General features: G+C 37.1%; 2 protein-coding genes and 1 pseudogene across 7 annotated transcripts in view; 1 reads left to right on the top strand and 2 right to left on the bottom strand.

Annotated features, from left to right (window-relative positions):
• The window catches only part of LOC107663713 (membrane-bound transcription factor site-2 protease-like), an 11,394-nt pseudogene extending 8,769 nt beyond the window's left edge, over positions 1 to 2,625 (bottom strand).
• A 1,371-nt stretch (positions 2,626 to 3,996) lies between these two features.
• LOC107663668 (small muscular protein-like) lies at positions 3,997 to 12,584 on the top strand. Of its 5 annotated transcripts, none has more exons than XM_016453929.1 (5): positions 3,997 to 4,048; positions 8,557 to 8,621; positions 10,593 to 10,679; positions 11,533 to 11,667; positions 12,254 to 12,584. In XM_016453929.1, the coding sequence occupies exons 2-4, from the start codon at positions 8,583 to 8,585 to the stop codon at positions 11,656 to 11,658; spliced, it is 252 nt and encodes an 83-aa protein (XP_016309415.1). In that variant the 5' UTR covers positions 3,997 to 4,048; positions 8,557 to 8,582; the 3' UTR covers positions 11,659 to 11,667; positions 12,254 to 12,584. The 5 variants fall into 5 exon arrangements, with proteins under 5 accessions (XP_016309415.1, XP_016309414.1, XP_016309412.1 ...); XM_016453928.1 differs by lacking the exon at positions 3,997 to 4,048 and adding an exon at positions 4,476 to 4,615 and having other exon boundaries at positions 8,560 to 8,621; XM_016453926.1 differs by lacking the exon at positions 3,997 to 4,048 and adding an exon at positions 4,476 to 4,615.
• LOC107663665 (connector enhancer of kinase suppressor of ras 2-like) overlaps positions 10,185 to 12,937 on the bottom strand; it is a 105,484-nt gene continuing 102,731 nt past the window's right edge. The window contains exon 20 of one of the 2 annotated variants that reach the window (XM_016453922.1): positions 10,185 to 10,641. In XM_016453922.1, coding sequence (XP_016309408.1) covers positions 10,565 to 10,641 — 77 coding nt within the window. In that variant the 3' untranslated portion in view covers positions 10,185 to 10,564. The remainder of the gene's footprint in view (positions 10,642 to 12,937) is intronic. The other variant, XM_016453919.1, reaches the window with a different exon arrangement.

The following is a 12,937-nucleotide window of genomic DNA, read 5'->3' as shown; positions in this document are numbered from 1 at the left end:
AATTGACAGCATGGCGGGATTTGCGCTGAATAGCGTGGTAAAGAAAGTTGCAGTTCAGGAGATAAACAGTTAATAAGATTATGCGTTATGAGATCGTTCCGTAACTCCCCAACCGGACCTCACCGGACAATGGCACCTTTTTAGTTACACCCAGCGTCACTACCCCCTCCTACCCTGCGAATTTCGAGCCCCGGGACGCCCCCGTTGCTTAGAACAAAGTGATAGAGTGAAATATTTCCCCTGCACTGAGACGGCTCGCAGGAGAGCTTGTGGGTGATTCCCATTTATATCATTAAGCAGAGGTTCAAACTCCAGTCCAAACACCACTGGCCACAAGCTTTGGGCTCTGCTCTCACGGAAAATATTTATTTATATAGCATATTTTATTTTAAATGAACTAGAAACAATGTTTAATTTATAATGTTTTATTTTGAAATGTAAGTCAATAACAATTGGCTGGAGCCAGAGCCAATGGTGAAAGTCTTTGCGCAAGGAGACCCTGCCCCATTTTGGAGGTTCTGCCCACTTTTGGAGTTCACACCCCATTTTGGAGATCTCCGGTCTGCAGTTACATCTACTTGCTTTATTAGGACACAGTTTCATCTTCAAGTTGCAGTAATTGCAAAAAGCAATTTTTATTATAGAATATTTTAACCTATACTGGCTTTATGTGGGACAAGTAAGTGTTAAAATTTTGTTAAAAGTTTGGCATTGCTACTGACACAGAAATTACACATGGCATCTTTGAGATGATCATTTTACCTTAGTGCTGCCACCCCATGGCCAAACTCATGTATGACTCCGCTGACCAAGATCGCAATGAAAAAATAGGCCAGCTGACTGACAGGAAGGTTCACACCAGGCACCTGATGATAAAACAAATGACAAAAAAAATTACTAGAATGATCAGGCTGAGCACAGACGGTTCACACTTTCATTGTTGTTCACACTAAAGTGCACCACCATCATCTGATTCCCATAGAGCTCCTCTGTACTCACCACCACTTGCAAGACCTGTTCGTGAGACCCTTCTGGCGTCTCTGCCATCATCTGACTCAAAGTCTGCAGCAATGTTTTGCTCAGGAGAACCACAGACCCAAACATCGCCAGAACCCCAAACACCATTCCGGCACTGAACCTAAAACAGCAACATGTGGAAATTTTTGGTATATTTTCAGGTTTAAATTAGATTTTAACTCCTGGATTTTTCATTCTTTTACTATGATGATTGAGAAATAGAAGGAGACTGTGGGTATGTGTGGGGGAGGGAGGGGGTTACCCATAATCCCCTGCACTCATCATAAGCAGTTTAAGAATTTTTTAATGACTAAAACTTTAATTCCTCAAAAGATTAAATAAATATCATCACTGTGGATTTAATATGGCAACAGAAACCAAAGCAAAGCAAGAGAGGTTTACATGTTTTTATATTATATAGTTTATATTGAAAGATGTTGATTTGTATGCAGGATCACATGAACAAAAGACTGACAGCTCTGTATATTACAGCAATAAGTGTTAAAGAGCTCATACTAAGCATCCCTGTCATCTGAACATTAAAAAAAACTTGATTTGAAGACAGTAAATCATACCAGATGTAGAGAAAGTGAGGGTTGAGATGAGCACATCTGGCAAAAAGACGGTTGAAGATGCCGGTGTGCCATTTAATATGGAATGGAGAGAGAGTGAATCCATTCGAGGATAACCAGGATTCATAGCGGTTCTTCACCGAACTGGACGACTGAAGGTGAGAAAATCAGTAATTGTTGCTACTGTATAAAAATATGATGATCTCATTTATAAAGTTAGCACAGTTTTTACCACAGCTGTTAGAAACTGTTTACCTAATCTAACATTAGTGAGAGTAATCATTTAGAATCAACTTTTAAAGTGGCAAATGAAAAACTAAACTAAAAACATGGCAGTACCATGGTACAGTAAATACATCAAATAATAATATTATGATACTTTGAGATACACAATGTAAATAGAATTATAATGGTATTTGTATACTACGAGGTAAACCATGGTAGTTCCACAGTATAATACACAAAAAAATGGCACATATCAAAAAACATTGTAACATTGTGGTTCAATGTCCAAACATTTTACAAATTGGATTACTGATAAAGGTAAATACAATGCTACATAAACATGGTAAAAAATCTCTGTACAATGGTATTACTTTACACGTCACTGTACCATGGCACTTCCAAAATGCTACTCTTATCATAATGTCCTTGACAAATAAATCACAGTCGCATTAGAAATTATCAATAAAAATCGATTCCATTATTTAAGCAGCAAATACCTCTGTGTTGTGAACTTACTCTCTACCGTTAACTCTAGATATTAAGGGTTGTATTGGTGAGATCCGCATAACGTTACCCGCAGCAGCGTGTCCGCCAGATACACGGTACACCACCCGCCTATCACACACACCACCACCGCTATGGGAATCATGATGGCACCCCGGGCTGCATGCGTCTCAAGAGCGTCCAAATCCACAGACGAATGAACTTACGATTCCGATTGTCAAGCACGACACTACACATGCACTGTGTACAAAACACCCGTGGAAGCCTTCGCTTCCGCGTTTGCGTGGATTACGATGTCCAACCGCAGTATTACTAATCGAGCCAGGCTGTTTACTTTTGTCAGAGCAGAGCAATCGAGCACGTAGCTTTAAGTTATAGGGAATTCGAATCATTTCTGTGAATCGGTTCTTTCAAACAAAACGATTCAGTGATTAGTTTACTTCATTGTGTTCTCCAACGTTTTTAATTTTGATTAAATAAGGATCTTTATTGTAATTTGTGTGTCCCAGTTCAGTCTGTTGCTGCTATGATTCAGCTAATAAAACATGAAGTCATTCAAAACCTAATATAATTTACATTCACATTAAAATATTAAACTTGATTTCAAATAGGCTATGTGTGTTGCTAAAATTGCAATACAAATCATACATTTCAAGTAGGTCTATGTTTTATTTGTAATAGTTCAGCTATTGAGCAAAAAAGTATCGGCGACTGTGCGTGTGGCATAGTATAATTTTCATAAAACTTTTCAGTCAAATCTTCGTTTTCACTCCAAAAGTTCTATTTTGTAATGCAGCTAAAACAAACAAACAAAAAAACTACATGTTCTTTTCATCTGCATTTGCTGAAGCATGAGATCACATCTTATTTGCACCATAGACCTATCTGTGAAGTATGCTTCCAGCTGAACAAATTTGGCCTCTGTGGTTTTTGTACTCACAATACTTGCTTTTAAATGTGCAATTTAATTAATATGTATCAGGTATTACTGTTGACCTATGAGCAAATGATGCCAGTCAACCAAAAAGGTGGTCAATTTGTCACTAAAGGCCACTGTTATAGTAAAACTTATGAAAAAAGTGCAGCGGTTTTGAATGTAAAGCACATGGGGAAAAATGACGGGTTCAAATGTGACAAGTCCCCACAAACATTTCCATCTGGGTGGGAGTGATCTTTTCTGTCCCTCAGGCTCCTAAAGGTTTTATGAAATTATTTATTATCTGAGATGCTGGTCTAGATAGACAGCAATTATGCCAGCCTTTTATGAATACATCAGAGAGGATGCCGCTGGTTTTATAACGCCATGTGCCCATCAGGAGCGATTGATGTAAAATATAGACAACAGACACTGAAAGGACAGTGTCATACAACTAATATTCCACTCAACTTCTAACAATATTTGCATTGTTCAACCATGCATTTAGCCACTTTCAAATCCCATTAACTTTCAAGTGTAATGTGATCTTTGCATGTAATTGTTACATGCACATTAAAAAGGATTCCAAGATTTGATACTTCTGTTTGACCTGTAGTATACAGTATGTGCTGACGGGGCAGGATGAGCAGGAAGTTTGTGATGGCAAGTAGAGGGAGGAGAATTCAGGTGAGGATTTGCATAGCTCTGCTGTCTGTAGAGGACACCTTTCACATCAGCTCTGAGCTCGAGGTTTATACTCAGCAGTGAAGGAACTGAGTGAGCAGGATCACACGGCAAGTCCTAGTGGCAGCAGGTAAGGACAGGAGATGCTTTAACAGTCTTTAATATTCCGTTTTATGGTTGTAGATTAATCCTCGTAAATAGTTCAGTGCATTTAGCTCAATCATGTTTAACATTTATGCATTTGGCAGATGCTTTTATCCTTGTGAGTGGAAGCAACATTATACCAGTTTGTGCAATCAAGCCCATGACTTTGGTGTTGTTAGCACCAAGTTCGGTTTAAGAAATCTATTTTTCCAGTGAAATTATGTGCAACTTCCATCGTTTGTTTATACCTGTCCGGTTGTGGGTAAAAATCTGCCTAGTTTAAAATCTGAAACTCCTCTAAACTGGCAGTGCTGTTACCACTGGGAATGGGTCGTCATGTCAAACCGTGGGCCAATCAGATGCCTCCCTGGGCTCTGCGTGCTGGAGCCTAAATTAGGTCATGATCTGAATAAGTATTGTTGCTCTGTGATTCTCTGACTGCGTGGAAGAGAGCAGAAGAGGACCTTACAGAGAACAGGCAGGGCTTTTGACTGGATCATAATAGAACACAAAGCAGTGTGGAGGTGTGGACCTCACACTGGCAGCTGAACAGGTAAGGGCACAGTGGGGTCATGATATCAGGGTCCTGTGTCGTGCAAAGGTCAATGTCTGTTCATCTGTCTCCACTCACTCTTTCTGAGCTCTATGTTTTCTTCCATTTTCATTATCTGATCTAGTAATGCTGTTATTTATACATTCTCTCTTATGTTCAGGCATATTGAGGACATTTCGATCTAGGTTATAGTCTCCTAAATATACCCACTTAGCACACATTTACATATATGCAAATGTACATCTTACACGAACTTGGTGGCAATTTAAAAATGCAATTTTAAAGTGATGCTGTTGTAATTCTGTGTTTCTGGTGGGCATATATAGTGGGGTCCAAAAAGTCTAAGATGACTAAGCAAGTTTATTTATTTAAGTAAGTAAATAAATAAATAAAATAATTATAATATAAAATGTATTATAAATCTATGAAATGTTAAGTCTATTGTAATATGTATGTTTATGTGGGCAGATAGACAGACAGATATTAAAATAATAATATTTATTATTATTATTTATTAATAATGTGCAAAATTAATATAATAGGCAAGTTTATTTATTTTTATTATTAATATAAAATAAAGAATCATGTTTTCCAGCATGATTTGAAAATGATCCAAAGACCATCTTGTTTCAATGGAAGCAAAAACATCTGACCGTTTGTATGAAGGATTCAGACCAGTGACACAAATTTATTTGATTAATGACATAGAAATAGTGCATAATATTTCTTATTCACTTTAATATTCTTATTCAAAACTTTATTTATCTCCATGTTTAAATTACATTTCGAATTCCAGATTCTCACTTGATGTTTGGACCCCACTGTATCCGTATATAGTGAAAGGACTGTGAATGAGGCTATAATGGATCATATATAGTGTCTGTGAAGTGAACAGTCAGGGTGGACAGAAAGCAGGTCCCCTCTGTGTATCACACTACTATTTATAGTGTGTACAAATCCCAGATATGAGTGGAATCCCCTGCTCCACTACAGCCTGTGGTGAGGGACAGAAAGATTGAGATAGAAAGAGAGCGAGAAGGTGTTGAACAGAACCAGAACCGCACAGGAGTCAAGACTGCCTTAGTCCATTAAGGCAAAAGAGTGAGAAAGAGAAAGATTGGCATTTGTCTGTCTCACAGCGGGGAGCAGTGGCTTACTGTTACGCCAGCAGGTATGCAACTTTTGAGGACAGAGGAAGGATGAGTGTGTGTTCATCTTGCATGTGTGTGAAACTAACACAGTGTTAAAGGTCACAGTAGATATACTGGATGGCTTTTCTTTAGGTAAAGTATGCCAGAGATAGTATTATGATGATAATGAGACAAATAAAATTAGGATGAGTGTGTGTTCATCTTGCATGTGTGTGAAACTAACACAGTGTTAAAGGTCACAGTAGATATACTGGACGGCTTTTCTTTAGGTAAAGTATGCCAGAGATAGTATTATGATGATAATGAGACAAATAAAATTTGTTTAAATCAGAACATTTCAAAGTTTGACCTCTTTACATTGACCTTTCCTTTAGCAGCTTCTAAAAGTATACTCATGTTTCACTCATTTCATAAGGAAGTATGATTTATGTATATGTTTTGTTTGCGGGGGACTCTGTGATAATGACTCAGGCCTCTGGCAGGATTCAGGCCTACATAACACACTCCGAAACAACAGGCAGGTTTAATTTGAACCGTATAACTGTACTTTTACATAAGCATTAGCATTCTGTGATGATACGCATGTAAATTATACTTTTTTCTTTCTGTCTTGTGGTTTTGTTGCAGCAGAATTAGATTGCATTTAAACATATGATTGGGATGACGTTTGATGATTTACATAATAAACAGAGTTGTTCCGAATAATACATTCAACGAATTTGATAAACAAACAAACCATTTGACTTTTTGTTGGATGTTAACAATTTTGAATATCAAATACACCTTTTTTTAATAAAAGAGAAAATCTTGTCAGACCAGTTGGAAAGGTCTAGAACTTCTGGAAGACTTCCAGTCATAATGGGAATTAAATGCAAATAAATTGCACCCGTGAAACCATTGTGGGAGCTTTTGAAAATGTATTGTTCAGTGTGAGATTTCAGTATCTGGTGGGGTTTGTGATACTGTAGGTGGTTAAATTTAGAGTTTGAGTTGGAAGGTAATAAGTCTAGAAACTAAAAACAATTTATTTTTGCCAAAGGTGATTTGGTCCTAGTTTTTTCCTCCAATTATATGTTTTTTTTTTTATACTGACAGTAGATTTAATTTGATCTTTGACTGATATTTTGGACATTGAGGAGTTTTATAAGTGTATTTTGGAGGAGTTTTGGACAGCTGCTCTGTTGCTCTTTGAAAGGTAAATTTAGCTCAACACTCGGCAGCAGTGACTCAACACCACTAGTACTAATGCACTGCTGTTGATGTGCAAACAACATCGCAGGTTACGGTTGCTAAGGTTGTGAACCTCTCTGAATCCCTACCGGCATGGTCAATCCTGGCTGCCCCACCAAGACCTGTATTAAGTTAAAAAAGGAGAGAGACCTTGAAAGACAGAAAGTATTGATATAAATATTGCAGATGCATTACCATGCATGATGGCTGCAGACTGGAGGATTCCTCTTATAGGTGTTCACATCGGGATGTTCCATCAGCAGCATAACCGAGCAGAAAGCTCCCCGCAAGCACATAATCAAAGCTCATCTGCCTACAGCTGTGTTCATTATAGGGCAATGGATGATTTTACGTATTTTTGAACAGCTTCCTGTCAGAGACCAAAATTAGAGTCATTCAACATTCATTCTCTGTTTGAAATGTGGTGGTAAAATGTGCTTGTTTCCGTCTTGGTTTGTGTTGTCAAGTATGTCAATGTCTTCTTTTTAAATTCTCCCCCTTCCCCCGAGGTCATTCTTAGGAAACAGTGCTTTTGTCGCCATTCATCATTATTGTTAATGCAATAATATAATACCAATAAAAAACTCTGTACACACACACACACGCGCGCGCGCACACACACACACACACACACACACACACACACACACACATTCGTGTAAATTAATATAAAATTATCATGCTTCATTTTCACAGACCTTCAATCCTATAATGTTCAAATGTTACTAAAACTGACAATGATAAAACGGAGCATATGATAAATATCCATTGATAATAAATAATGATGGTAATGATAAATATCCATTGATAGGCTACGAGTTTATAACCACGTTATACCACATATTTTTGAACTACTGAAAAAATAAATATATATACATGTATGTATATATATATATACATACATATATATATATATATGTATATATATAATATCTGAATCTTGCTTAAACCTGTTTTTCTTTTCAAGATAGTTCTCTTGAGAAAAAGACCCTAGTAATCTCACATTTAAGAAAGTGATCTCAACTGTCACCAACTATTCTCAAATACACCAAAATACGAAAGTTCAGTACAAACTCTGTATAATTCTTTCTCTTATAACTTATGCTAAAAAGTGTTTGGAGAATCATCTGAGACAAAATTCCTACTTCAATGAAGCATATCTGATAATTCCATCAATTCTCCCTGAGCTATTAATGAGCAGCCACTGAGCAAAAAACTACCCTCAAATATATATATATTTACAATATCAGTAGATATTCCACCTCACGTTTCATATCCAGTATAAAGTGTATGTAAGTGTGTGTTATCCCAGCCCTGTTTTCTCCATGTTAACATAAATGATTCAGGGGTAAGAGCTGCTACCTGCTCCACACTGCAGGAGTCACTAAGCAACTGAAAGACTATCCACGGGCACCTGAGAGCCGCAGGGGGGCTTTACTTTTCCCCGGCTCTCTTTAACATACATACACATAGCCACACACAAAATACATGCATTCAAACCCACACCGGGCCTGTCTGTCCATCTGATCAATGCATTGTTTCTTTCTGTCTTTTCGACAGCAGGAACGTGGACACAACTGCACAGAATGTCTAAACAGCCGTCGTCCAACGTAAAAGCCCTGCAGGTGAGTATTACGCCAGCGGTGTGTGTGTTTTTTGTTTGAACATAATTTAAGAATAGTGTATTGGCACTAAAATGGTTCCCAGTGTGCTTTTCTTTGCTCAAAAACACTCATACATGTCAACATTAAATAGTTTAATCTGAAAAGCCAGTTCCCTATTTTGAACACTGAGTTAGAACTGTAAAAACACATTTCAATGCACATTGCATTACAGTACTCACACAAGGCCATTCACAAGTACATGAAATACATTAAGGTGTTGATGTGTGTCCAGCTTTTTTTCTTCTTGGTAGGAAAACATTTCTTATCCAAACAGAAACAATTTATATAAAAATAGACTTGTACACTTTAATTAAAGTCCTTACAGCCTTTTTCCTTTTGCTAACCGGTATATACAGTTGAAGGGAAAAAATATGTGAACCCTGTGGTTTTATGTGGATTTCTGCTTAAATTGGTTAAAATGTGATCTGAATGTGAAGTGTGAAGTCTGCCTAAACAAATGACCACAATTTTTTTTTTTCATATTTTTACTTTTACACATGTGAAAGTATGTTGTAATATCTGGTTAAATGTCCTTTGGCAGCATAAACCTCCATCAAACGTTCCTTTGTGTTCAAAAAAGACATGAAAATGTATCATTGTTTGTGTTTGTCTATATTGATGTGATGTAGTTACAGATCAGTCACGGACCAATTTATGTCGAAATCAAAAGGGTTCACTTATTTTTTTTCCTGTAACTATATGTCTGGCTAGGAGCAATAACATAGACAGAAAGAACGATGTTTAACAGTTCACCACAGTGTAGAGAACAATTTTTTTTACAAACACTGAACACTTCAGCTAAAAATAGACACCTTTATCTTTCCATAAAACCTCTTCATATACACATGAACCAAAAAAAAAAAAAACCAAGCATACACAAGATTCAGGATATGGTCCGTCAGAGAGCAGAAGGAAGGCATGCAAATACAGGAGCACGTGGTCACTACTGTACAGCCTAAAACAGCCAGCAGCCTATACAGATGGAAAGCCAGAGAAATGAAAGAAGGAAAGAGAGTGAAAAAGAGAAGAAACTAAAGCATTTGATGTACTGGACCATGAAATGCATGCAAAACTGGAGTAAAGCCAAATCTTTAAGAGTGTTTGGGATTGGTCGAGGGATCTCACATGCACTAATCAAAAGACTGAATTGAAAAACTGTAAATTGAATTGAGTGTTTGACCTTGTGTGACCAATACAGCAGGACAATAATGTATAAAAAGAGGCAGAAGTGTTTGTGGTTCTACATGTAAATGAAAAAAGAATTAAATAAAGTCAATTTTGCTTTGTAAGATTATTTTTATTATAATTAAACATTTTCCCCTTTAAATTTTCATTACCATATTGCAACAAAATATAATTTCTTTTCCTTTGATTTTGGGTTGATATGTGACTTGGTTTGTGAGATTCACCAAAATGATAGGATGGTTAAGAAAAAACAACAATAATAATATATAAGAGAAGAGATGTGGCAACAATCCAGATACTTTCTTCCTAATGTAAAGCTATAAATACATTTACATTCGGACATTGTTTTCACAATACATGCTGCGTTTAGATGCCACATAATAAAGACCAGAATAAAAAAAGACAGGCTGTATGTGTCGGGCCTCAACAAACACAAGGATGTCTGTCATCCCACTGTTTTATCTGCCCGCAGCTCATTTCCATACAGGCACTTTGCTCTTTATGAAATACAAACTCCAGCAGGAAGACACGTCCAGCAGGTTTTGTGGAAAGGTTTGGTTTCGACAACTACGCTTGACCATTGCACAATATTACGTGCACTTAAAAGACTTTGGTACTCTGGTGATTGGATTATAGGTGCGGTTACAGGAGGAAACGAGCAGTGTCAGGGGTGGTTTCATCTCAGCACTCTGTGAGGTGTAGCAGCGATGGTAACCATCTCACTGGATTTTCTTGTCTGTCTCAAAGGCCAACCTTAATATTCCGATGGGGGCTCTGCGTCCTGGGGCGGGACATCCTGTGAAGAGGAGAGAAGATACAGTAGACGCAGAGGAGGTCAGATTCTGCTGGAAGAAAGCTCACATACACACATTAGCACAGTTTTATAAATAATCAAACAAATTAGACACACAGACAATTGTAATCATGTAATCAGATCACATTTAAATGTAAGCAGGTAAATAAATAAATATTTTACATAACGCTAGTTTATATTTGGACCATTTAAACATTGTTCAATTATAAATGAATTATATTTATTTTTAAATATATCTTTATTTAAAATAAACATATCCAATTTGGGAATATATAGAATTGACATTATTTATCAGATTTACATTATTCCTAATGATGATTCTCATTAGAATATTATGAATGTGATGCTGTACTTTTTTACAATGTTTTAAAATCAACATAAATACTATCATGAAGTACTAATAAACAATAATAAACTAATAATGAAGGTGGAAAGAGAAATAAATAAACAAATAAATACATTTTTATGATAAGTAACAGACGGATGTTTTACATTGTTATTAATAATGTAATGTGTACTGTAATTTTCAAAATGTTTATTTAAATGATAAGTACTAATAAACTATTTAAATATGCTTTTCTTATATTTAGTAAAAATAAATATGCTTAGTTACGTCTAATTAACACAGACACAAAACACAGAATTAAAATTAAAAATCAAGTAAAATAAGAATTTAGGGGCAAATTTGCTTATCATAAAATGTCAGAAAACAATATTAATATTACCCTCTGCTCCTGAAAGAAGCTTAATTTTCAGTTGTTCATTTTAAAATTAATTTTATTCCTTCTTTTTATTTTGGCAGTAAAATATAACACGTTCTTGAGAGATTTTGTGAGGGCCACTCAGTAATATCTCTCACAATTGGCTTCATAGGCGTCTCCAGTGACTCCAGAGGAGAAAAAGTCCCTGCCTGGTGCTGTGAAACTACCGGGCCCCGCCGTCAACCTTTCCGAGCTCCAGAACGTAAAGAGTGAACTCAGATGGGTCACCAAGGACTAAACAAGACAGGTAAATCTGGCAGTCAAATATACACTCTCACACCCATTTTCCCCCCATCTACTATTTTTGGTTAGTCAAAAAACATTGGTGGTTCTCAATCTTATGTACACACACACACACACACACACACACACACACACAAATACAAGCAGGAACAAAAGAGCAATCGTTTTATTCTAAATGTGTCACATCACTGAAATCATCTAGAAAGGCCCCATGCTGTTCACACAAATGACCACATGGTGTCAGTAGCTGTAAAAGTAGTTTGCATGTGTGTTAGTGTGCATATGTCAGTGCTGGAGTGTGGGAGTAGGTGTTTTTTGAGTGTGTAAAGGGGTATGAGGGCGAATCAGACTCTATTAATACCCCACAGATCAGTGGGGCAGTAAAAGTCAGTCTGTTGTGTGCAGTCCCAGCATGCCTCACCAGACCTCCCAATTATAGAGCAAAACATGCTCTGTGACCCACTCCGTCCATCTGTAGGACATGTGTGTGTGCAAGAAAAACAAACAGAATTTGCTAAGCAAGCTACCTTGAGATTATACTGTTTTTAATGCTGGTAACCCCATTTAATTAATTCTTCTCATTTTCACAGGTGACTCCACCCCCATTTTATCCAAGGATTTGGTTACTATCTCCATCCAATCAGGTTCATGTATTTACCACAAACTCCCAGAGAATGAGTCGCAATGGAATCAACGACAAGCCTTAATGATGATGCTACCTACTGACCTGAGAATAATAATTGAGGGGGTGGATTCTATCGGAGCAAAGACTGATGGGAATTGAGCAACTCAAAGCTCTAAACCAGGGTTTAGTCTGTCTAAAATAGGTCATCACTTTTTAAACCTCCCTGTATCCAATTCTGTATTTTGTGTTTTAAAGGGGTCATATGATGCTTTTTTAAAGATCATTATTTTGTGTATTTGGTGTAACAGAATATGTTGACATGCTTTAATGTTCAAAAAACACATTATTTTTCAAATACTGTACATTATTGTAGGTCCTCTATGCCCCGCCTCTCTCAAACGCTTCGTTTTTTTACAAAGTCCCTCCTTCCGACAAGCGCAGTTTGCTCTGATTGGCCAGCTGACCCAGTGTATTGTGATTGGCCGAACACCGCAAGCACTCGTTGGAAATGTAACGCCCCTTACCATAATCGCGAGCGTCAGCTTTCAAAATAAATGTAAAGACAGAGCCCAAAAGGGGAACAGAGTCGCGTGACAGTGATGAAGCTGGTATGTGTTTGTAATGTGACCCCCTCTCTCTCTCTCGTGCT

This window comes from Sinocyclocheilus anshuiensis, unplaced genomic scaffold, assembly GCF_001515605.1.
Source record: "Sinocyclocheilus anshuiensis isolate Anshui unplaced genomic scaffold, SAMN03320099.WGS_v1.1 scaffold928, whole genome shotgun sequence".
Taxonomy (NCBI): domain Eukaryota; kingdom Metazoa; phylum Chordata; class Actinopteri; order Cypriniformes; family Cyprinidae; genus Sinocyclocheilus; species Sinocyclocheilus anshuiensis.
This window is presented reverse-complemented; position numbering and strand designations above follow the sequence as displayed.